The sequence below is a fragment of the Chinchilla lanigera genome, unplaced genomic scaffold (assembly GCF_000276665.1).
Source record: "Chinchilla lanigera isolate Chin_1 unplaced genomic scaffold, ChiLan1.0 scaffold00118, whole genome shotgun sequence".
Taxonomy (NCBI): domain Eukaryota; kingdom Metazoa; phylum Chordata; class Mammalia; order Rodentia; family Chinchillidae; genus Chinchilla; species Chinchilla lanigera.
Genome location: NW_004955519.1, coordinates 58,295 through 85,924, shown reverse-complemented (window position 1 = coordinate 85,924; position 27,630 = coordinate 58,295). Strand labels below are relative to the sequence as shown.

General features: G+C 34.4%; 1 protein-coding gene across 2 annotated transcripts in view; it reads right to left on the bottom strand.

Moving 5' to 3' along the window:
* Window positions 1-1,698: 1,698 nt before the first annotated feature.
* Window positions 1,699-27,630, bottom strand: part of Scml2 (sex comb on midleg-like 2 (Drosophila)) — a gene marked incomplete at its 5' end in the record, with an annotated part of 67,388 nt that continues 41,456 nt past the window's right edge. For both annotated transcript variants that reach the window (XM_005409124.2, XM_005409125.2), the window contains 7 exon segments: window positions 1,699-3,357; window positions 4,802-4,953; window positions 9,173-9,391; window positions 10,046-10,159; window positions 19,079-19,261; window positions 19,955-20,158; window positions 23,418-23,532. In XM_005409124.2, the coding sequence (XP_005409181.2) occupies window positions 3,229-3,357; window positions 4,802-4,953; window positions 9,173-9,391; window positions 10,046-10,159; window positions 19,079-19,261; window positions 19,955-20,158; window positions 23,418-23,532 (1,116 nt within the window).

Below are 27,630 nucleotides of genomic sequence, written 5' to 3'. Positions count from 1 at the left end.
CTGCTTTTCCAATTTTTTGTGATGTTTTCAAAAGGACTCCTGATAGTATCTGCTGACAAAGGAATGTTTGTTTTACACCTATTACTTTTACCTTGTTTCTTTTATACTAATTCACCATAAAGCATACATGAACTTTACCATCTTAAGTATTTTATGTATTCAATTAGTAGATTCACAATACTGTGTAATCATTAGCACTACCCATGTACAGAATGTTTTCATCAACTCACACTGAAACAGTGCCTATTAAACAACGCAGTTCTCACCATAAACCCATGGTCAATCTCTACTTCCTGTCTGTCATGAATTTGACTGAATACCTCATGTAAGTGAATTCATACAATATTTGTCCTTGTGTGTGTCTTATTTCATTTACGTTGCCATATACATCAGAATTTCATTCCTTCTAAAGATTGAATAATATTCCACTGTATGTATATACTACACTTCACCCATTCATCTGTAGAGAGACATGATTTATCTTTTGACTGTTAGAAATAATGCTGCATTAAACACTGGTGTTAAGTACCGGAGCCTCTGCTTTTACTTCCTTTGGGGATAGAAGAGGTGACTGAAAACTATGGTGAATGTTGAAATTTTAAAACTTTATTACTGTAAAAGATACATACCATTAACCTCTCTCAAAATACCCTCTCCCCTTGCTTGGAAGACACCCAGTCACCCCCGCTACTTTCTGAAGCAGTTTTGGAAGTCCTCGCTCGTAACTGTATCATGTGTGATTAAAAAATAATAATAATAATATGGTGAATGGTGCTGAGTGCCACTCATTGGGAAGGCAGGATTGTAAAAAAATCACAGTGTGTCTTCACCCACCTTATTTATTGGATCCGGCATCATGCAACTGCTGGCTCTTCCCCAAGCAAAACGACCATGAAAGGCAAACAGTCTGAATTGATTCAGGACATCAAGGCAGCCACAAGAGCACAGCCAGACACTCTTATAAAAGACTTCCAGACTGCTTTAGAAAGTGGCAAGAATGACTGGATAAGTGCATTTGAGGAAAGGAGAATTTTGAAAGGGGATTAATGGTAATGTGTCTCTTCTGTAATTTTTTTTTATTTAAATACACAGTATATACCCAAAAGTGGAATTGGTATATCACGTCCTGTTTTCCATAGCAGCGACACCATTTTACATTCCCACCAGCAACGTGCAAAGGTTGCAGTTTTCCATATGCTTATCAGACCTTATTTTCCCATGTTTTTAATATAGTCACCCTAATGGTTATGAAGTGGTTTCTTCACATCAGGAAAAACAATTGTCTCTCTGTGCTAAACATCCTCACTACTAATATTAAGGGAGCTCTAGGAAGGTATCTAGACATTTACCATTAACTTACTGAAATTATGAATAGGGAAGTGAAAAGAACACTGCCGTGCATTCTTAAAGATGGGTCCCCCTCCCTGTACGACTTGTCTACCCCATAGCCTCCTTCATTTTCTGAATCAGTGGACTTTATAAACATCGCCCAGCACCAGGCCCAGAAAGAGTCTCAGAATATTAACCTACTTCACTTATTCAGGCAACTCCAAGTATAATCCATTCCACCACTTGAAAAAACAGTGTTTTCCCTCCTAATAACACCATTAATAACCACAGGGGCTCTTTTCAAGTCCAACAAATTCACATATTAATGTAATGAAGTGAAAGTAAGTAAAGTCAGACCTGAGGCTTTGGCACTGCTGCAGTTATTTAACTTTATTATATTTTAAAATATGAAAACTGTAAAACACACTATTTATATAAACACCTGAGGACTGTTCAAATGGGCACAGTATCTTCATACAAACAATTTGACAGAAGACCAAGTTTAAGTAAGAATATAGTCTCATAACATAAGAAGTAACATTGATGACGTGATCCTTCAAACAAGGATTCTTATCTAAAGTACACATAGCTTTCTAGGAAGAAAATGTACATTCTTGCCCAGGTGAACATTTTATTGGCATTTAAAACAAATGGCTAATACTTTTTCATAGCTTATTAATATTACCCAAGTAGTAACAATAAACATATAGCACCATTTCCCCCTGAAAGTTCTAACTTTCACAGACCAAAGTAGTCAGAACTAAAGTATCTTCCAAAATGTAGCAGAATAAATGGCTCAGAACCAAGCAAATTAGTAAGAAACATTGCATAGGATAGAGAATGTCCCTGCACGGAAACCAATCTACCGATTGTTTCTCATCACCTGAAGAGTAAGCGGAGAGGTACTGGTGATGGCAAATGATGCACATATTTTTGTAGAATAAAAACATCTAACTATATTCATAGCTCACTCTTCCCTTTGTGGCAGTGCAAAGTGCCATATTAAATTCAAAAAGAAAACATTTACACGTGTATACCTATAAGAATAGAATAGTATATAAATATGGTAAAGTATCCATATGAGAAATAAACATACAATAAAATATATATCTCTTAAAAATTTGGACACAGATATAGAGATATGTGAAATGAATGCCTAGTAAGTATCCAATCTTTGCAAAAAATATAGGTTTACAATTATATGTATTTTAGTGAAAAAAGGTAATCCTATTCGATCCAAGCCACTCTTGTAGTATAAACACGTGCACAAAATGATCATTCTATCAGCTGTTTTTAAAAATTATAAAAAAAAGGTAAGAACACTTTATGAATCCTTATAAGCTTGCTTTTTCCTTTAAATATGAACAAATACAATACTGAAGGAACTAATAACAGAAAGGAAAATAATTTATATGGCTATTTCTTTTGTAGAAATTCTTAAAAGATGAACAGAACACTATAGAATTGGAGAGAAAATATTTGAGAAAGAATCAATAGCTACAGGTACATCTTTAAATTTTCTTCTGAGAAAAAATTCTCATGGGTTTAATTGTAGAAGCTGTCAAATCTCTATCATTTTCCTCTTTGGGATTTAGCTGTTTTGGTTCTAAATATAAAGATTAAACCAAATCAAAGGGTTCTCTGCTTACTACAGGAAGTACATTTGTAAAATATACAATCAAAATAATAGAGACACAAATGAGCTACCAATTTGAGTATGTTAATACTAGCATGCTAAATGCTTTTAAAAGTAGACTGCACTGTTACTGAAATTTAGCAATTCTGACAAGACATTTTTAAAGGAACTTTCTATGCAACAAAGACTGCTAAGAAAACTACTTTTAAATTAAAATGTTATCAGTACACCTGAGAATTATGTCTAATCTAAACTGACTTTTTTCAATTATATTTTCCTTCTTTAAGTTTTTCAATGTAATGACAAAGCTTTATTGCTGGCCCCAGCTTCAGTCCCATGTACTTCATAACCACATCACTCTTGAGTAGAAGCAGAGCTTTCCCATCAATCTCCTACAAAGGCAAGAAAATTACAATACTTAATGCTTTCATATTTGTCAAAACAGGTACTTATACATAAGAACACGTAACACAGAGAGCAGTTATATGAGATCTATTATGTTCTAGATCTATATTCTCAATATACATTTACTTCTTGAAAATTATTAAAATGTAACTTGTATGGTGAAGCATCATGTGATAATTTATAAATATTTTTCAAATTTTACATAGAAATTTAATACAGTATCTTTGATGAATGATATGAATGTTCTAAGAATCAAAGTAGCTGATCTTAACTACCTAACAGTTTACCCCAAATGTTACTCAGGAAGCATGTTTGTTTACCTACTATCCTGCACATCTCTCAGACAGGTGTCACTTCAAATACCTGATTCTTGTATTGAATAAGTTTGATAAAATTATTTTTATATTTCCTGCTTTATTATCTTATAAAAATTAACAAAAATATATCATTTTTGGTCATCTTGTATTTTGGACTGAAAAGTGGTTAAATACTGTATGTTGAACAAAATACTATATATCTATGACAAAGGGTCAAAAACTATGAATGGCTGAAGTGAATCTCAGATAGTCATTAACTTTCTTTCCTTTTTTTTTTTAAAGATTTTTTGAGACAGGGTTTTGCCATGTAGTTCAGGCAGGCCTTGGGCTCACTATGTAGCCCAGGCTAGCTTTGAACATGTGGCAATCCTCCTGCCTCAGCCTCTCAAGTGCTGGGATTACAGGCATGTGCTACCATGCCCAACAAATCATTAACTTTCTAAAACGGACTAGGAATATGCCAACATCAATGCAAACTATAAACATGCTATATAGTATTATCTTTATAAACTGATCAGTTAGTTGTCTAAAGTTGGTTGGACGCTAAAACCACTGATTTTCTTAACACTATTAAAATGGTACATCAGAAATTAGATTGCTAATTTGATTTGTTAGAAATCAATGAAAATATTGCTTAATAGTCACAAGGCATCCTCCTTAAGTTTTTTATTAACTGATTTATGTTACGGAGGCACTGTTTCATATTAATTTCTGTTTAAACCAAAGATGCATGGTTTATTAGGTATAATGAGAAGGCAACCCCTCCTACTCATGGTCCTAGGGCCAAGAAGGGACCAGGTTGGGGAGGGGGAAGATCCTTTTATCTGTCATTACAAAAAAGGTTGTCCACTGGAGGGTGATGATATTGAATCATTGTGTCTTGAGAACTTGAGGTTTAGTTATTAAGCACCTGGATACCCATTTTAAAGAACACACCACTAACCTTCCATTTAAAGATCTAATGTTGGGCAAAATAACCTTTCTCACAAATGGAAAAATCAGTTTATAGGGTTCCCCCACCATCCACACAACTCAGTATCCAGTGGCAAGGCTTGCATAGAAGTCATTCAAAGGCATTATGGCAGCACGAAAACCAAATCAAAAGATACATTACATGTTGCCTGAAGAGGTCGGCGAGGGGGCCTGATATCTGAGGATCTGTACGATTCATAAACTGTATCACTTCATCCACAGACCAGGTTGAAGGGTCCTCAGGTAAGACTTGTTTCACGACACTGGGTTCAGGTTCAGCTATATAAGTTGGAACTTCAATGAGGGGGAAAAAAGAACAAATCATACTTGACCTGATCATTATCCTGAAATTAGGGAGCAATGGTGTTATTGCCGGAACACTCTGTTAAGAACCTAAGCAAGGACTCAAAATTCCAACCGTGCAATCTAATGAAAACCTACATAAAGATGATCTGAAGACAGTGGCACAAGAATATCCCATCTAACCTCCCCCAATCAGCAGAAGCAGCTTCAAAAGTTCCCCCTAGAGATTCAATGATTACAAACAACTGACAGCCAATCTAAGGTCTCTGTGGCCTCGAGCAAATACAGTAAAACATGTTACAAGGGTTAAAATAGGTTAAGAAACTAAGTCATTACTCTCTTACATTGTTTAAACAAGTTTCATTCTCTGTTAACTGCTCTCCCTTCTCTGACTAAATAAGGTTTATTTCACTAGCAAAATTCAGTGGAAACTGCCCACATTTACAGTTTTATGGCTGCTTAAATTTGTTTGCATTTGTAGTGCTGGGGATGGAACCCAGGGTTTTAAGCATACTAGGCAAGCTCTACCACTGAGCTACACCCTTAGTTCTAAATTTGTTCACTTTAAACAAAAAATTTCAATAATTCCCTTATCCTGTAGAACCAAATTTGTTATTTCACCAAATTTTCCACATGTATTCAATATAGGTATTTTTATAGCACCACGTTTACTCTTTAGATTTCTGTCTCTTGCAGCTTAAAGAACCTGCATTTTGGAGAAAACAAGGTAGGTCAGAGTAAATTAACATTTTATTTAATTTCTCTTTCATGTTTAGTTGCACAGCAACAGACTACTGTTCTGGTTGAAAATTTCTATGTTTAAGAAAGAAGCAACTAAGAACTGGTGGCTGTATTTTCACCTACTTGGGAGGCTGAGTCAGGAGAATTTCAGGTTTGAGAACAGCCTAGAAACTTAGCCAGATCCTACCTGAAACTAATAAGGTCTAGAGATGTAGTTCAGCACTCCCTAGGTTCAATCTCCAGTAACATGAGTAAAATGAAATAAAATAAAATAAAATAAAATAAAATAAAATAAAATAAAATAAAATAAAATAAAATAAAATAAAATAAGGAATTAAACAACTTAGGTACTTAAATTTTCAATAGGCTTTCGTTATTAACTAAGTTCTGTTGAAATTTCTTTCTGCCCTGACAGATACCCATTTATTTAAAGAGAAAGCTGGAATCCATTAAGTTAGAGTGTGAGGATAACTGAAGAGATTTACATAGTTTGCTAGTAAGAGTTGTTTGTTGGATCAAGAGTTATCAACACAAATTTGATCTTTTTTGTGTGTGAATTAGTCAAAGGCGTATCTCTCCTTCCCATCATCTGGGCCACAATCATTTTAGGAATATCTTGACTATTTATCCAAGGAAAAGGTAAGATAAAAAAAAAAATTACAGTAATTTTTTTGTATGTAGCTCTGAATTTTCATTTCTTTGTCACATCACAACATCCAAAACCTCTACACTAAATGTTATCTTGTCCTGTACTTGTGAGAAAAATTTTGTTGGGCTGGATCAATCCAGGTAAAAACAATGACGTTCAATGTGCCTGCATAAGGTATTGAAAATTCAGACAGAAAAGCCCTCTCCTTAATGACACAATTTAATTATTAAAAAATTACTGGCAAGGCTAATCTTACCTCTAAATTAATGCATATTTTAGGGGGAGTTTCTGTCATCAGAATCTGGGATTTTGGGGATTTTTTTTGAGACAAGGTTTCTCTATGTAGTTCAGGCTGGCCTTGAACTTACTATGTAACCCAGGCTGACCTCAAACTTGCAGTGATCCTCCTGCCTCACCCTCTCACGTGCTGGGATTACAGGTATAATCCTGGACTAAACTAATTTTATATTAAAAGTGACTATATAATTTTCTATTTTCAATTGTGGAAAAATAATTAGGGAAAAATAATTTAAATGGGCTCATATTTTCAAAACAATTCTAGAAGGCCTCAAACGTATTATTCAAATAATTATATGAAACAAATTAATCATGTGAAAAATTACCCAAGTCCAGTCATACTCTTCTTCTGAATGGTTCTATCTTATACATACTGAGATATCAATAAAAATTTCTGAAATAAATATAATGAACGTGACTTGACTTCCCCCAATGTTACTTATGTGGATTTTTTGTAAAAATGGTCGGCAATTTTTTTCACTCAAATAATGGGGCAGGGTAAGGTAGGAGGCTGTGTGAACATCACTGGCTGTCAGGAATGAACTCAGCTTTAAGTAACAATTGTGGTACTTAAAGAAAGTAATAGTAGTGATACTTTGAGACAGTTTAGAAGTAAAATGCTGACTTGTTCTCCAGAAATGAGGCCCCACAGCAGCTAAGAATATGGCCCTTGAACCAGTGTGTCTGGGTTGAAGGATTGGCCTAGGCATTTTGAGGGATTTTAGCAAAATGATTTGTGAAATTTTTTCACCTGAAAATGTTTACCAGTACCTATATCCCAAACAAATATTAAACTGATATAATGTATGTGGCCATATAAAATACTATGTGTCTGACATATAAGGTCATGTAGTGATGGAGACAATGATTTTTATTACCATTAAGTAAATTACTAAGATGTAATGTGATTATGATTACTTTTTTCCATTCCTAGGAAGACCAGATGCTAGACTTCTAAAGACCAAATACAGGCCACTTTGGCATGGTAGTTGTTAGGCATACATTTGAAAGTGAGACATTTAGTATACGAAGTAAACTTTTAGACCCTCTTACTAAAGCCTGTCTTCGAAAGCTTATATTTTGTGAAAATACTTAAAATTTCAGGGTATATTATCCCTTATGGAATAAATACCTATCTTTAGATCCTGAAAACAGTGAAACTCTAAAAGAAGATACAGGGCTGGGGATATAGCTCAGTGGCATAAGCGCCTGCCTGGCAAGCGCAAGGTCCTGAGTATGATTCCTGCTACTGGGAAGAGGAAGAGGAACAGGAACAGGAAGAAGATGGAGGAAGGAGGAGGAAGAAGAAGGAAGAAGAAGGAAGAAGAAGGAAGAAGAAGAAAGAAGAAGAAAGAAGAAGAAAGCAGAAGAAGAGGAAAAAGGAGAAGAAGGAAGAAGAAAGAAAGAAAGAAGAAAGAAGAAGAAGAAAGAGGAAGAGGAAGAGGAAGAAGAAAGAAGACTACAACAATCTCCACGGGAGGTAGGAGGATGGAAGTGACATTAATGTGTCTCAATGTGCGTAGAGTACATCCACCCACAGATAACATCCATGATAAAAGACAAAGGGGTTCCTTGGTTCCCAATTCATTCACTCCTCAACCCGGCCTATATATGCCAACCTGGAGAAAAAGGACAAAACATATAATCCCACACTCATTCTGCTGCACCCCTAACCCTTAAAAGGGTATGGAATAGTAGCCATCTTTGCACATGGAAGGCTGTTCTAGTTCTTTCTAACAACAAGACATTGCCATGTTTACACAAGCTACATCTTCCTGATTGGTCTGAGGGAATGACACAGGATATGGAGAACGAGAAAATGGCACAGGTGTAGGTCAGAGCCCTGATCTAGGAACTGTACACAAGTTGGAGCAGAAAAAGATCTCAAGAAAGAGAAAAATGTATGAGAAAGAAGTACACACAATGTGCCTTTCAAGGCCTCAGAGTTATGAGAGATTTGTGAGTCCAGGCAGTACCCCCAAAAATGACAAATTGCAACTGTTAAAGAACCATTAATCTAAGAAGTCTCTATGAGAGACATGATGGGTGATCCAGATTCCCAGAGTCAGTTCTGTGATGCTATGAGTATTGGAGCATTCATAATGGTTTGGCCCTGACAGTGGTATGAAGGGAAGAATGTGTCCTCCCCGATTTTGGCACTTTCTGCAATATGATACACTCTCAAAGGATGCTGCTGGGTGTGAAACGTCAAAGGGAAAGACAGGCATGTTGGCTGAGAATTAGTTTTTACTTTTTTTGTTTTTATTTTTATTTTTGGTACCAGGAATCGAACTTACGACTTTGCGCTTGCAAGGCAGGTGTTCTGCTGCTGAGCTAAATCCCCAGCCCGAGGATTCTTTTTTAAATATACCTTCATTTTTCCTCTGCATTTGAAATGTACCTTCATTATTATTATTTTTTTTTTTTTGGTTTTTCTCTGGTACCGGGAACCGAACTCACGACCTTGTGCTTGCCAGGCAGGCGCTTTGCTGCTGAGCTAAATCCCCAGCCCCTGAAATGTACCTTCATAGCAACTGCTCCCGGAAGATGACTTGGGCTCAGCTAGTGTTGAACTTGAGGTGCTTGGCTCATTTAGAGGAAAGTCCCCATGGACTGAAGTATGTGTAAGACTGCTGAAGAGAAGAGGACTCAAAGGATCTCCTGAACTTAATGCTGCATTCTTCAGTTTTTCAAGCTCCTCCTCTTTGGGCATGTCTTTTCCCTCAGGAGACAATGGTTCTTCTATAAGGGAAAAGACAAAGAGGATTACCTTCAACATATAACTTAAATACTATTAAAAAGTCAACAATCTCATTTATAACAATTCTTCATTTAATTCATGTTACACTGAACCATTAATTTCTAACTAAAAGTATACGGTCATTCCCTACTCATCATTTATAGTAATGGACACTATCTTGAAATCCAAATTAATTTTGTAACATCATCTATGTTTTCACAGAAATTTAGTGCCTCTTGCTAGTCTTTCTAGCAAATCTATCAAGATCTCACAAAAGGATTTGTTCTTAGAAATATAGTTCTTCACAACTACTTGCTATATATGACCACACAGTTAGTTTCTAACATTTGTTGACTACTTTAGCAGTAAACACTTACTGGAGAAAGTTACTAAGTTTTTCTGTTCTTTCTATCAGTCTTTAGCAATATAAACCTGAATACAAAGTTTATTACAGTATTTATTTAATCTATGGAAAAATAACAGTTGTGTGCTTTGAAGGGAATGTTATGCCCAAGCTGCCAAAGTAGAAGCCTAACTGCCAAATTCACCTGGGCAAATATATTTCCCTAACCACCAACACCATTACCCTAAGAGCATATATAGTTGGTAGAGGAAGAACTTTTCCTCCCATTCTTGGGACATGTAAAGATATTTACCTTTACAAACATGCATCATTGTTTTAGGCTGTTTAGGAGAGAGAGGAACAGTACAAGGCACAGGTTGCTGAGGAGATCGTTTCATGCTTTGCTTTTCTGGTATTTCTTGTTTCACTTATAAAAAAAAAAAGAGTCTGTTATAAATACTCTAGCATTTTCATATAATTTGCACAATAGTTCTCTTCCTAAATCATTTGCATACTGTTAACAATGTCAATCATTTGCTCATGAACAATGTGTTTACTGCCTTCTACTAAATATTCCTATTGAAATAACATTTAGGAGTAACACAGTATTTCTAGGAGAAATATATCTAAACTTCATTTACTCTTGGGTCATTAGATTTCCCTGAAAACCTCAAAAGACAGTGAGGCAACCCATTATGTGTCTCAAACGACCTGGGAAAATTGCTCTCATGAGCAAAAGGACTTAGGATTTGAGAGAAGGAGAAGATATATTACAGTGGACATTCTATGTTGTAGATAATCCTGACATATGGATTACAACTCTATTGCATATATATTATTCAAGAAAATACACTTCGACCTAAAGAAGCATTTCTTCAAGAATCATTCTGGAAGTACAAAGACCGTATCTATTACTGGTTTAATTTCCTTTATCTGAAATGTTTGGGACCAGAAGTGTTTCAGATTTTAGTTTTTTGGATTTTGGTATATTTGTATTGACTTTATTGGTTGAATATGCCTATTCCAGAAATCTGAAATGTAAAATGCTCTGAAACTTGAAACATTTAAAGCACTGACACAGTACTCAAGAAGTTTTGGACTTTGGAACATTTTAGATTTCCCATCAGGAATGTTCAATATATACACTGTAAGTATCAACTAATATCTAAGTTAAAATATACAACAAAAAAGACAAATAAGGTGTAATGGAAATTTTAAAAGTCTGATATTAGAACTCAAAAGAAAAGAAAGAGTGCCATGAGGAAGTACCAAAATCCAATTTTATCTGATTTAAAATTTTGTCTGGGGGTTAGGCATACATCTTAAAACTGTATATGAAATTAACTTTTAGCAATCCAGTTCCCAACTACACTTGAGTGTTAGTTTTAATCGTAGACTACTAAGCCAGTATGCAAAACATATTCCAGATGCATCATAAGTAATGCAATGTCTTCAATTAATTAAAACATTTAAATTCTAAGGAAAGAGGGCTGGGGATGCAGATTGGTGGTGGTGCACTTGCCTAGCACAGATGAGGTCTTGGGTTTGATCCTTATGATTGCTAGCACTGCAAAAAATAATTTCTAAAGTAAGAAATAACTGGATTTTTCATATTCATTTAATGATATAGAAGCTTTATATATTCTAGTGAAAAAATGTATGTATATCAGTGCTGAGGATTGAATCCAGAGACTTTGCACTGAAATATACCTCCATCTGTTTCTAAGATAGGGTCTCACTAAATGGCTAAGTTGTCCATGCTAGACGCCAACTTGCAGTCCTCTTGCCTCAGTTTCCCAAAGTGCTGGGATTACAGCTGTGTGTGCTACAATGCTCAGATTCAAAAAATCCTTTTCTACATAGATATTAGCTTGCCTCAGAATCTAGGCTATACTTTTTTTTATATATATAATATACTAATGTTTTTGAAAAATTTTCAGAGCTGGTGTATGGTCTACTATCTGGAACTGAACAAACATAAAATTAACTCTTGACTTCTCTTTCTGATTACTCTAGTAAACTAAGACAAGAAAGTTTTCCTACAGGGTTAACTAGGAAAAGCCAGATAATTTACAAAACACTTTATGAGTCATCATAGAAGGGAAGTTCCAGGATGACTCATGAAAGACTTCCTACAACTTTTGACATTAAAAACACTAGCAAAATTTGTACCAATTAAGTTTCAAAACTCTGGAAATTAAATAAAGGCTTGCCACACTCCCCCCAAAATGCTTATTCAAGGAAAATGGCTGAATCTCAAGGAAGAATGACACATCTGGTGGCATTTTAACTTGTTCGAATTTGATTCCTTTCAATCCATTCTCACAGCAGCCTTGAAAACTAACAACTTCACAGCTACAGTAGGTGTTAAAACCAGTAGCTTAGCAATCACTGGAGGGGGCACAGTAGCTTTGGATCTCTTCACAAGCCCCATTTCCAGAGAATTATCATTATTTTACCAGTCTGAAATGCTCTTTCTGGGCTTATTTCTATCTGATCTGAATCAGAGCTTGCTCTGTGTGAACACCTCTATTCTAGGGCATGTGTTAAGAAAAAAAAAAATAGTGATTATTTAACTTTATAGTGCAGGAGGCAGCATTACCAGTTGGGGCTGAGAAAAGGTTGACTGAAAGTTTTAAAAGAAAAAAAAATTGGATAACGAGATGCTCATTAACAGACTTTGAAAAGCACCCACATATTTCTGGGATTCTAGAAAGACACATGTAATGCGTAGGGCTGTATGTAAGCCCAGGGATGATTTGAGAAGGCCCAACATTTTGAGAGTGTTTAAGTTATGATCAACACACACAAAGAATCTCTTGGCAAAGGCAGGGAGATGCCCCGATTCCAGGCATATAAACATTAGCTTACCATTAATGCTCATGGAGCAGCCTTCAGTAGCACATACAACAAGAATGGAGACTTCATGAAGTTAGTCTAGGTAAGTCACTAAATCAAAATTACCAGCAGTGACAACAAAATCTAAGGAGAAGGAAGTATTCTAATTTCCAGAATTGCCCCACTACATTAAGGTATTTACTTTCCAACAAAAAATTATGAGATATGCAGGAAAAGCTTGGCCTATATACAGGGGAACAACAACAACAACAACAAAAAACAAATAGAAACTGTCCCCAAGGAAGCCCAGACATTAGATTTATTGACAAAGACTTTAATTCTCAGATAACAGAAACAGAATTCTTCACTGACAGGGTTATTCTATAAGAAATTTTACATTAGCCAGAGCAATCAGGCAAGAGAAAGAAATAAAAGGGATATAAATAGGAAAAGCAAATTATCATTACCTGTAAATGACATGACACAGAAGACCCAAAAAATTCCATGAAAGGACTCCTAGAATTACCAAATTCAGTAGCATAGCAGAATACAAAGTCAACACATGAAAATCAATAGCATTACTGTACACCAATAATAAGCTTACCAAGAGATAAATTACGAAATTAATAACACTCACAATAGCATCAAGAAAAATTACTTAGGAGGGGCTAGGGATATCGCTCAGCGGCTCAGCGGCACAGTGCCTGCCTGCTAAGTGCAAGGTCCTGACTTCCATTCCATTCCAAAAAAAAACAAAAAGGAAAGAAAAATTACTTAGGAATTAAGGTAACCAAAGAAGTAAAAGACTTCTGTAACAAAAACTACAATAGTCTTCCAAAAGGAGATCCAAGGGCACATCAGAAAATGGAAAGATATTCCTTGTTCCTGGATAGACAGAATCAATATTGCTAAAATGCTCACATTACCAAAACTGATGTATGAATTTAATGCAACCTCAAAATACCAACAGCATTCCTCACAGAACTAGATAAAGCTATCCTAAGATTTACACTGAATCAGAAGAGACCCTGCTAGTCATATTACAAAGCTACAGTGACAAAATAGCATGATGCTGTAAAAAAACCCCAGACATGTTGATCAATGAAACTGAATAGAAGATGAAACTGAATAGAAGAAACAACTTCAGGCACATTCAGCTGCCTGATTTCTGACATAGGGGCCAAAAACTTACACTGGAGAAAAGATATACCCTTTAACAAGGGTCTGTCTTGTGCTGGGACAACTGGCTATACACATGCAAAAGGCTGAATCCAGACCCATATTTTTCATCATGTACAAAACTAAAATCAAAATGGATCAAATATCTAAATGTTAAAACAGAAACATGCAATCTACTCGGGAGATAAAATGGTAAAACTCTTGAAGACTGGCATAGGCAAGGATTTGCTGAACAGAATTTGAGCTGCAACAGAATTAATACCACGAATCAACAAATGGAATCTGTTAAATTAAAAAGCTTCTGCATAGCAAAAGAAACAAGCAACGGAGTAAAGAGATAACCTACAGAATAGGAAAACAATCTTGCCAACTATTCCTCAGAGGACTAATATCTAGAATATTAAAAATTACTAAAAAAAGTTAGACACACTCAAAATAAAAGACCCAATCAAAAAATGTGCAACTGAAATGAATGGACACTTCTCAGAAGAAGTAGTACAAATGGCCAGTAAATACATGAAAAACTGTTCAATGTCTCTGGCTATTAGAGAAATGCAAATTAAAACAACGGTGACAGTCCATCTTATTTCAGAATTACGGCTATCATCAAGAAATCAAATAATAACAAATGCTGGCTAGGCTTCAGGGAAAAAGGGAACCCTTATTTATTGTTGGGGCGAATTAAAACTCATACAACCATTGTGGAAATCTATGTGGAGATTCCTCAGAAAACTAAAAGTAGACATTCCATTCAACCCAGCTATTTCTCTCCTAAGTATCTTCCTAAAAGACTTGAAGATATTATATTACAGTGATACATGCTGCTATGGTTTGTGTCTAGATGTCCCCCCAAAGCCTCATGAAGTCACAGGTGGGGTTTTTTCAGAAATGGTTGGATTTAGAATGTGTGATGCTAGTATTGATTCATGATGTAATGCTAGGCTCAAGGGCACTAGGATTAAGGGTGTGCATGCTACCTGCTCTAAGTAGTCTGGGTAAGATAAAGGTGATAGAAAGAGCTGTGGTTGTCCCCTGCTGCTTTGCTACCTTCTGCCTGCCATTAACTGTTTCTCCACTGTAATGCCATCCTGCCTTGGAGCCAGCTGATCATGGACTGAAATCTCCACAAACTGTGAGCTAAATAAATGTTTTCTCTGTGTGTCAGGTATTTTGTCTCAGCAACAGGATAAGTAACTAAAACATGGACATACCCATGTTTACAGTAGCATGACTCACAATAGCTAAATCTTGGAAGTGGCCTATATGTCCATGAACAGATAAATGAATGAATAAAGTGTACTTACATACAATGGATACTACTATGTCACAAAGAATGATAAACTTGAGTTATTTATAAAAAAATGAATGAATCTTGAAATTGTAACATTAAGTGAACTAAATAAGACACACAAGCTCCAATATTACATGGTTTCTCTTATGTGGGAAACCCAAAATATAAAGAACAAGATAAAAAGATACATAATAGTAAAAAAATGGAAGAAGGGAGAGGAAGGACAAGGAAAACAAAATGCAGCCAGGAGGCAAGGGAGAGGAAAGGGATGTAAAGAAGATGTGTTACTGCATGTACTGAATCCACACAGTGAATGTAATCATTATGTAGTGTAGACATGTAGTAATAAAAAAAAAAAAAAAAAAAGAGGACCAGTAGATGTATTTTTGGTTGTAACCCTTTTCTTTTCCCTCCTCATTTAAAAGTCTACCACATAAAGAATATCTGGGAGGCTGATCCACAAGAATCTCAAGTTTAAGCCTAATCTAGACAACTTGGGCAGATCCACTCTCAGAATAAAAATAAAAAAGGGGCTGGGGATATAGCTCAGTGTGAGAGGCCTGAGCTCAATCCCCAGTACCTTAAAAAGAAGACTAATTATTACAACTGTGTTGTTGAGTATATAATGTATAGAGGTCTAATTTGTTTGAAAAAAATCGCACAAAGAAGGGGGAGGAAACAATTTCAGTACATTGGGGCAGTTTTTACATAATATTAAAATTGAATTGATTCAAATCCAAACTAGATTGTCTTAAGAAGCTAAGTATAATCTTCAAGTAAACAACTAAGAAAATGACTAAAAAATACTACAACATACATTAGGATAAGTAAAATTATATATAGTATAACAAAAGAAGGGTTGATGGAAGACTAGAAGATGTAAAAGATGTAAGACATATAAAAAATAAACAGCAAAAGGTAGATGAAAATTCTACTGTATCAGTAATTATATTAAGATAAATGAAATAAACACTCCAACAAAAAACCTGAGATGGTAGAAAGAGGGAAAAACCCCCCGATGACCCAAGTATCATACTTGTACTGTAAGAGACGTAAGTTAGGCTGTTAACATATGTTAAAATCTACAAATAGGTATTAGTAAAAGATTGGAAAAATATACCATATACATAGCAACCCCTCCCAAAGTTGAACTACTATACTATCAGACAAGATATGCTTTAAGAGAAAAATTGTTATTAGACACAAAGGATGTTTTAGCACATTAAAAGGGCCAATCCATTAGGAAAGTGTAACAGTTTTATCTGTGTACTTAACAACAGGACTCCAAGACAGATGAAGCAAAAATTGAAAGAAATGAAGGAAAAATACAATAGCTTAACATAATAGTTGGCGACTTCAATATCTCAACATTCCATAATGGAGAGAACAACTAGGCAAAAGATCAAGAAAGATATAGAAGACATGAACAGCACTATATAATAATAAGACCTCACAGATATCTATAGAACCTTTCATTCAATAAAAGAGGAACACATACTCCTCTAAAATGTGCATAAATCATTCTGAAGAGTGCATTATACATTGGGCCGTAAGTGAAGGGTGGACTATATATTGGGCCATAAGTCAAGTCTTAGTAAGTCTGTAAGTACTGAAATCACATAAAGCACATTCTCTAACCACAATGGAAAACTAGAAATCAGCAATTTTTAGTCAGTACATTCAAAATATCAGAGGAAAATAAAGACAGAAGAAAAATATATCACCAGAGAATATTTTTTAAAAATGAGCATTTGAGGTGAATAGACATTTCTCTGAAGAAGTAAAAATGGCAAATAGATATATGAAAAAATGTTCTAAATCTCTGGTCATTGGAGAAATGCAAATTAAAACTACAATGAGATTCCATCTCACTCCAGAAACAATGGCTATTATCAAGAAAACAACCAATAGCAAATGCTGGCGGGTAAGGAAAAAGGAACTCTTCTTCATTATTGGTGGGAGTACACACTAGTACAATCAGCGTGGAGAGGGCTCAAAAAATTAGGAATAGAGGTCCCATTTGACCCAACTATTCCCCTTCTGGGTATCTTTCCAGAAGAATTTTAAGCATCATACCACAGTGATACGTGTGCACCCATGTTTAAATTTTTTTTTTTTTTTTTTTTTTTTGGTTTTTCTCCGGTACCGGGAACCAAACTCACGACCTTGCGCTTGCCAGGCAGGCGCTTTGCCGCTGAGCTAAATCCCCAGCCCCCCATGTTTAAATTTTAATGAAAAATATTTAAAAAAAATTTTAAAAGAAAGTGGCTTGTAGGATGGTAAATAAAGGTAACCACTTTGAAAAACTGATGGTATCTACCAAAGCTAAACCAATGCACTTCCTATGACCTAGCAATTCCACTCCTAGAAAGATATAGGAATAGAAATGTATATACATTTTACCAAAAAACACATATTAGAATATTCACAATAACACTATTAAGGCACCAAACACAAAGTACTTAAATCAATATATAAAATAATAGGATATTTTTACAACAGAATTTTATACAGTCAAGAGAATAAATGATCTCATTATATACAATACAGAAAAATCTTATAACAGTGAGTAAAAAAAGCTAGATACAAAAGAATACGAGGTCTATTATTTTTACAAAGTTCAAAAACTAATATATGGTACCAGAAGTCAGGACAACAGTTACCTTTATTGAGGTTGAAGAAGAACAGTGGATGGAAGGGGTTTGACATATTAGGGGTGCTTTTTGAGTATTGGTACTACAGTGGCACCTCAGTTCACAACCAGACAACCAGAATCATGGAAAGAATTAAATTTGTGAACTGAAGCACCACTGTATCTACTTCTTCAGCCAGAACCTTGTTATTGAGTTATGTTCACTTTGTGAAGCTGTATTCCATGTGTATTTTTCCCTAGGTATATTATATTTCAGTCATGTCTTTAAAATAATTATTGCTAAAATATGAAAACACTGAATTTGTCAAAATTAAAATCTAAGCGCACTTTGTCTTAAAAATATTTTTAGTTCCTTATTCAAAAAATGTAGAACAAATGGAGTAATGGACAAGGAATCTTAGAAGAATCAACTTTATAATATTTATATGCAATTTCTTTCACTGCAAGCTAACTAAACAAAAACTAATATAAAAGTTCCAATCAAATTCATTTTCAAATGGCCAAACTAAGCTGTGACCAAACTGATCAAAGTTTAAAATGCTATCATTTTATTATTCAATGTATTCTGCCAAACAGTAACATATCCCAGTTATTTACCTAAAAATTCGAACATCTTGTGCTGAATTTTAAAAGAACAAATACACATTGAAGTAGACAAGCCTTTCTTCCAAGAAAAACAACACATTAGCCTAGAAGTTCAAAGAGCTTTCTTACTTTAAAAGAGCAGAACCACCTTTGGTTGTACAGCACTGCCTTACACAGATCCTCTCATTCATGTATCAGTTGAGGGTTTGTATGGAAGAAAGGGAACCAAGGGAACCAAGCCGATCATTGTTGACAGCCAATGGGCTCAATATGCTTTCCTAACTTCTTAGAATTAAGGTTAGTAACTTTAAAGCTCCATTTCAATCTAATAGAAAATATACAATTCTGTGAACTAGTCACGAAGAAGCCAAACGTAACTTCGTTTTCATTCCAAGTTTATCAGAAATACAAAAAATACCTATCTGTCATCTTCTTTGTGGTACTAGGGAATGAACTCTTGGCCTTCACACTAAGCTTTATCCCCAGCCCTTTTTTACCTTTTTTTCTTTTATTGAGACACAGTCTTGCTAAATCACAAAGTTGCTCGGGCTGGGCTCAAACTTGTGATCCTCCTGTCTCAAACTCTTAAGAGTGAGCGCTAGAATTATAGGCAGGTGCCACCATGCCCAGTTTATTTTCCCGCTTTAAATGAATAAAAACAGCTATACATTATACATTTCTAATTAGCTATCTGTTGCTAAAACGTTTACTTTGAGGACAAAAAAAAAGAATTACACAGTATTCTCAAGTTAAGTACAAAATAAATAGAAGCATAGTATAAAAATTACATTTTCTCTTACCTGATATATTTTTATCATGCTCTACAGTGCTTTGGGTATTACCCCTGCAAGAGCTGAAAGGCTTGCTACTCAAAAGGTCATCACATTGCATGCTATGGCACAAAGTCTCAAGAAAGCGAAGAGCAAAGGATGCACTATTCACCGGAGGCAGCTGGACGGAATGAGTTTCCCCATCAAAGGAGGCTATTTACAGAGAAAGAGATGTCAGTCATCTTACAAAGAAGAAAGAAGTACAATGCAAACAAAAACCTCCACCAGTTTAGGAAATATATGACAAATTTAATTTGGAGTTTTTGTAATTCATAAAGGAATAAAATTGTAAAAGTTCTCACTCAAGCACTATCTTGTGCTGGTAAAAACACTCTTACTTAAAATATTCACAAAATAAACAAAAACAACAGAAACTCCATGAATCTATACCAACAATTATTTCTATTCCAAATAGCCATAGGCAAAAATGTGGTATCAAATCATATAAATATGGAAACCACTGCTGTATCTTTTCTCTTAATGAGTTCTTAAATCACATTTTTATTTAAAGCTTCTTATAGAGTAGCCTGTTTTCTATATAAATTAAAACATAACCAAAGTAATGTCTACATTAAGCTTAACATAGCATATAAAAGGAAAAATTTGTATCTTTTACCTTAATTTACAGTATTACTCTGATATCACTTGTCTATTTTGAAGGTAAACTTTTCAAACCAGGGTTAAAAGTCTATAAATATATAACTATTATGCATACTCTATAAGTCAAATATTACAGCATAATTAGAATATAGATATAATGAATAGCCTATATGTTATAAAATCCTAGCATCTAACCTTAGAATCAAATTTGGAAAAGAAACTGCACAGAGAATTAGTTTAGTTTACCAGTTATCACTTCTCCCCCACGATTATCTGGCTTAAGAAATCCAAAAACAGTCTTTGATTCAAAGGCAGAATCCACACAGGCTTGCACAGTCCGCCGGAGTACCACATTCACAGGACCAGGGCCAAAATGATCAGGCAGCTGCTGGATTTTCCTTGGGTCCAGGTGAGGGCCAGTGTTTCCATGTTTGTTTATATAGACACAAACTTGAGGAAAATATGTATACAGATATAACAAGATTGATTAAAGGGATATTTGTGAAAACACTATGCAATTACTACACCAAAAAAGTTACTTCACTTAAAAGAAATCTAGATATAGTTAGCATCAATGGTCACTTCTGCTATCTATGTAGGTAAATATGTGTGTAAAGATATTAAACATACAAAGAAATAATAAAAATGTTTATTCAATATTTTAGAACTTTGCCCAAAATGATTATATTAAAAACTATACAAGTTTAAGAAGCATCAGAAAAACCATTCTTCATACATTTAAACATTATATAAAATGGCATAAAAATATTTGAAGATTCTCCTCTTTTAGTTGTATACATAGTACAAGAATTTCCTTTCAAAACTGGTCATTTTGATATATGCTTTTTGGACTGAATTTCCTTTTAAGTCATTAACATTGAGCCTTAATTATATTTTCTGAACTAACCAATTTAAGGTACGTATCAGTATAAATTCTGATAATATAGAGAAATTAGTTTCGTTAATTTTAAGAAAATAAAAACATTTCTTCTATATATGCCAATTTGGTTGAAGAGAAGAAATTTAAGTTTACTGGTTTTTTGGTTCTTTTTTTTCTTTTTTTTGGCTTTTAGAGACAGGGTCTTGCTATGCAGTTCAGGCTGGTCTTGAGCTCACTTTGCAGCCCAGGCTGGTCCTGAACTCGCAATAATCCTCCTGCCTCAGCCTTCCGAGTGCTGGGATTACAGGCATGCGCCACCACACCCAGCTTACTGGTTCATTTTAAATATACATAAATGATCACATTCATCATAGGGAATTTGTACCAACACACAGTAACAAAATAACAACACGGACAAAAACAAAACAAGGCAAAAACAATAAAAATGATACAGGGCTTCAAAACAAAATGATAGGAATTAATAGTGGTTGTTATATTACATATTGTTATCTTTAACAAAATTGCTCAGATTATCAGATGTAAGAATGCAAGATTGATCAAACAATTAAAGAGAATAAAAAAAACAACAGAAAAACATTAGACTGCCAGATATACGCATGTAAAATTGGTCAAAAAAATTAAGCATTAACGTTTCAATAAACCATTAGACATTAGCAGTACAATTATCCCAGCTATCCATATATATATCTTTCCATCCTTTTTTCTCCTTTCCCTCATCCCAGTTGTTTCTTTTGAGCAATTTCTTTCCCTTTCATAGTATCTATTGTATGTCTTGGGTTTTATTTACTCTTTCAGGCTCTTACACTAGGGAGACAATACAATGTTTACACATGTGGGTCCAACTTATTTCACTTATGAGTATGGTCACTAGTTGCATCCATTTACCTATAAAAGCTTCGAGTTCATCTTTTTTAAAGCTGAATAATATTCCATTGTATAAAAGTACTGTATCCTTTTTATCCATGCCTCAGTTAATATCCTTTTTCCCATTCCTCTCACCTCCCCTCCCTTCAACCCCTCTTGCCCTCCTTATTTACAAAGCTTTGTTTCCATTTTATCCTTCTTTTCTTACCCCTCCCCCCGTTCCCCTTTCCTTTTGAATAATTTCATCCTATTTCACAATATCTATTATACATCTTGGTTCTCATTCACACACTTTCAGTTTCTCATACCTGAGACACAATGTGATACTTATACATGTGGCCTGATTTATTTCACTTAAGAGTGTGGTCTCAAGGTACACTCACCGAGAAATGTCTCAAGTTGATCCTTCTTTGTGGCTGAGTAATACTCCACCATATAAAAACCCTACATCTTCTTTATTCATTCATCAAGTGATGGGCACTTAGGTTGTTTCCAAGGTTTAGCTATTATAAATTGTGCTGCTAAAAACATGGGTGGGCATACACTGCTGTGGTATAATGCCTTTAGTTCTTTTGTGAAGATACCAAAAGGGAATAGCTTGGTCAAATGGGATCTCTAGTCCTAGTATTTTCAGGACTGTTCACACTGATTGCACTAGTCTACACTCCTCCCAACAGTGAAGTAGGGTTCCATTTTCCTCACAACCCTGCCAGCATTTGTTATTGTTTGATTTGAAGAAAATTTTAAAATAAACTTTCCTAGTATAATAAGGCATATGACAGAAAAGTAATCCATTTATATCACACAAAGCTCAAGTTTCAATAATTTTTATAAGAATCAATCTAACTATGAAAATATCAAGGTATGTCATTATCAAAACTATTGCCCTCCGGCTGAGCACAGTGGCACATGCCTACAATCCCAGCACTCGGGAGGCTGAGGCAGGAGGATTGTCACAAGTTTGAGAGCAGCCTGGGCTACAATGTGAGCTCAAGGGCAGCCTGAACTGCATAGCGAGACCCTATCTCAAAAATACAAAAACAAATAAGAAACTATTGCCCTCCTAAATCAAGAAGCACAGTATTTCATCCATTAGTTTATAAAGTAACTTTTCATATATTAGTACACTTCTGTTTTGACTGCAACGTATGACCCAATACAGCAGGTTAGTTTTTCACTCATGGTATCCTGTCAGTACTCAAAAGGTTTTGGATTTTGGAGCATTTCAGATTTCATATTTTTGGATTATACACGGTCAACTGGTGTTCATTTGGCTAGTCTCTCCTGCTGATAAGACTAAAAATCAGAAATAATAAACTAAAAAATGAAGTATGTCAGAACAATCACTTTAAAGTGATTTCTATTTCAAAAAAAATTGTTATATTTTCCTAAAAAATATTGGAGAAAAAAGTCCAGGAAACAGTGTAAGGGAGATAATCAAGGATCTATGAGAGAATGCAACAGAACACACTTTTTAAAACCAGAAATAAGGAAATAATAGATAAAAAGGAGTGATTTGCTCAGGTATGTGTTGGATCAAACTCTTCCCATACCAGACAACAATTTAAGGTTACCATTCTCGACAGGCAAGGATTTACTGAGAAAAAGTATTTTCAAAAGGCATTAAAAACAGGCTTCAGGTAGCTTGAAAATACATACAATACAAAAAGACAAAATAAAATCTGGATAAAGGGAAAACAAGAACAGATTTGCCAATGACAGAAATGCTATAAATCCTACTTAAATGGATCAAATGATGTAAGGATATTGAGTCTTCAAATTACATATTTAAACAGATTCTCTCTAACATCAAATTGACCAATCAGCATTATAAAATATTATAAAAAATGCTAAAAGAAATGTTTACTATTGCCCTTTTTTCTTTTTCATCTTAGGACTCTAGAAATAGGTAATTTTATAGCTCTTTGAAAAATACTGATTTACCTGTGGACATCACGATTTTTGATGGTGCAGGATTGATATTCTTATCATGTGAAATTCTTGCCAGTGTTCTTAGAGAGGTTGTAGATGTAGAACATAAGACAGGAATAGATTTTTCCTGTTAAATAAAAAGAACACAAGCACACATTACGCTTTAAAAACTTGCTTGATAAGAAAGTAAAAAAAAAAAAAAAAGAATTATAGGCATCGTTGGTTCACAAAATTACCAGTTATCAGAAATGTTCAAGGTTGGAAAACACTGTATCAGTGATAGAGAACCTTTTAGAGATAAGTGCCCAAACTGCAACCCAAAACCCACCTATTTATCACGAAGTGCCAACATTGCAATTAAACCTGAATCCTGAAGTTTTAGTTTAGGAAAAACTCACACAATAACATCTTTTGTCTTAAAGGAAAAATAACACACGTGCCATAGGTTCATCATTATTGCACAATATGCATCATGAACTGCAAGTACATTTGAGGCTAAGATTCCCTGCCCTGTATCTTGCTCCAAATGATCACATCTTAGTCAAATTAGCTCACTCTTTAAAAAAGTTTTATTTTCTTAAATTCCCTGTAAGGTAAGTTTTTTTCTTCTCACATTGCTAAAGAAAAGTCTAGAAGTCTCTTTCTAATAAGGGGGGGAAAAATCTCAGTAAGGTGGAGGGCTTTAGAAAGCATTTGCTTATCCCCTGTGTGTCACTTGAATTTCTCCATTGTACATACAACAGTCATTTTGACAAAATTACAAAAGCCTTGCTAAAGTTCATACAAAATTATGCCTATAGTACTAAGTATCAAATGTCTCCTGAGTACTATTAAACATCACCATGATGTTTCCTTTTGTTTCATAAAAATCCAAAATCCAAGGTTTTGGATTTTCTTGGAGCTTTTTTCAAACACTACTCTTTAATATCAGAAAAGGGACTCTTACATGTAGAAAAGGTAATACCATAGTAGAGAACACTTAAAGGCAGGGACAAAGGAATGAAAACACAGAATAGTATTCAAAGGTGTTGAAATGTGTTTGAATGATTACCATTTATGTTTACAGTATTCTAGTAAATATTTTTATTTTTTCATATTGAATTATAATTACTGTCATTTATCTTACTCTCATTATTTTAAAATCTGAATGCCTTGACTTGAGATATATTAAGACAGTATGAGCCGTGCATGGTGGCACACACATATAATCCTAGCACTTGGGGGGCTGAGGCAGGAGGATCGTTGTGAGCTCAAAGCCAGCCTGGGCTGCAAAGTGAGCTCAAGGCCAGCCTGAACTACATAGTGCGACCATGCCACACACACACAGAAAAAGACAGTATTTTTGCATCAACATTGGAAACTGAATAAAGCTACACTTACTTAGAAATCACAATTCCGTATGTCTAAAAATTCTTTTTTCAAAAAATGACAGTTTGCAAAGCAGAGACTACTCCACATAATTTTTACTCAGTTCAGAGACTTCATGTATATTTCAACTATAAACATGGCCAATAGTGAGACATGAATATAGATAAATGTATGAGAGTCTTCACCTTTTCATGATGAAATAAAGAAGCTAAAGAAGATGAAACTGAACCAAAATATTGCCTTTGAAACTACAGTTATTAAAACAAGACTACAGTACCTATCCCTTATCTCTCCTTATCACAATAAACAATGTTTTCTGCAAAAACTCTTTATATTTATCAAATTAGCACTGGAAATGAAAAAGTTAGAAATTATTTGAAATTATCTTATGTCTTTTGCCTTTATACTAACCAAAATACTGTCCAGCAGCTGGAAAATATACATGTTTCTTAATTTTAAAAATGTATTTAAAATATTTCACTTTACGTTTCACTACTAAATTTTATTTTTAAATTTAAACTTTAACCTGATATAGTTCACATTAGAATAATCTGCTTGATTTTTCAATGTTTATAATTATATACTTAAAATACAGATTAACTTATTTTATAAATTTTGAATGACTGTATAAATACCACTATTTATAAATATTTTAAAATCAGGATGGTACTGTTACTTTGTTCCATCAGTAACATCATTTGAAACAAAACAGAAATGGTATAAATACTGATATTAGATGGATGAATATCTAAGGAAGCAATAGTGAAACTTTCAGAGCTTGTGATACTACACACAGCCCACTGTGGCATGCGTGGCACAAGTCCGCCATCACTAGAAGGCAATGCTGCTGAAATTTAATCCAATTAACCTCAACAGTGGTGAGATTCAGTCCTTTTAAAATGCATCTCTTGTACACAGGATATATTTGAGTCTTTTAAAAATCCATGTCATAATCTTTTAATTAGAATTTAGTCTACTAATGTCTAATGCAATTATTATTATATTTGCATCTGGGCCTACCATTTTATTATTTGTTTTGTATTTGTTTTTCTCCGTATTTTGTTCTTTTGTTCCTTCTTTTTAGTGTTTTCTCTTTTTCTCTGAACACTCAGAACTCCACTGTAATTTTCTTCTTGTCTTGCTTTACTTTTTTCTTGTTACATGGTACTGGGGATTTAACACAGGGCTTCACAATGAATTATATCCCCAGCATTCTTTAAAACTGAGACCAAGTATTGTTAACTTGACTGGACTGGACCCAAACTTGTGATCCTTCTGCCTCCGCCTCTCAGAGCGCTGGGATTATAGGAGTGTGGCAGCACACCAGACCACCTACTAGCTTTTTAGCTATATGGTACGTTTTTGCATTTCTTTAACATCATGCACTAGAGATGACAGTGTACATTTTAAACTTCTATAGTACATATAAAGTTAATATTATACCATGTCACATAAAATGCTGAAACTTTGCAATAGATATAGATTCATATTCCAAACCTGAGCCCATTATACCACAATGGTTTTATATATTGTATCTATTTATGATATAAGCTCTAGAGGATTATGATTATTGATACAGTCATATAATTATAAAAAATTATGAGGAAAAAAGCAACAACATTTGCATTTACTCAGAGATTATCATTTTCAAAGCTATTAGTTCCTTTTTGAGGATGTGCATTTTCTACCTGGTCTCATTTTTTGAAGTCTGATGAACTTACTTTTAGCATTTCTTCTAGTGTTTCCAGGGATGAATTCTCTTAATATGATTTGGATGAAAAATATCTTTAGTTTAATTGTTTAAAGCAAATTTATTTATATTTTTATGTTGTTTCATATGAAAGTATTGAGGGAAGATTTCATTCATAATAGCAAAGAAAATAATGAAATATGCAGAAATGGATATGAATAAAACTAAATGAACAACTGAATGACATAAAGAAAATTCTAAGACTCTAAGAAATCTTTTCTTTAAGATTTGTTCTTTATCTCTGGTTTTCCACAGTTTGACTCTGATACGTCTTAGCTTAGACTTTAGTTTGTTCTGGTTGTGTATTGTCTCTATACATGGCTATCTCTCATGAAACCGGAAAATTTTGAGATATTATTTCTTCAATACTTTTTCTGCTCAGTTTCTTTTTCTTTTTGGACACCAACTACATATGAGTTCAATCTTTGATATTACTTAAATTTTAGTATCTTAAAAGGTCCCTGATGCTATTTCTTTTCTTCCTCAGTCTTTTTAATTTTACCTCAGTGCTTGACATTGGATAATTTCTATCTACCAGTTCCCTTGCTCTTTCTTTTGTCATCTCCAGTCAATTCCTATTAATTGTATACAGTGATTTTCAATACTTGAATTTTCATTTGGCTCATTCCTATCCTTTCCGCTTCTCTGCTACAACAGCCTATTTTTTTAGTCCCTGCAATTATGTGTAAGTATGCGCTTTTAACTTCATCAAGGACAATTTTAATAGCCATTTCAAAATTTTTGTTTGCTAGTTCCAACATCAAGGTCATAAATGTGTTCATTTTACTATGTGTTTTGGGCATTTGTGGACTATATTGTAGACAATAGCAATGTTAATTTATGTAGATTCTGGATTCTATTTTTCTCCCATGGGTGTTCTCATATTTTAACAGAAAATTATCTTGGTTTACTTTAAATTCTGATCTTGGGCTTGACTCCAGTCTCAGTGCAAAATTTTTGCTTTAGCTAAGCTGTTCTCTGTATTATCCACATGTTTAGATGAGTGGTCGGGAGAGATGTTGTTAGATGGTTTGGAGGTCTCCTCTCCTCTCTGGCTCTTTCCCCTTCTCTACACTCTCTCAAATGATTTCAGGAGCCACAGTTTTC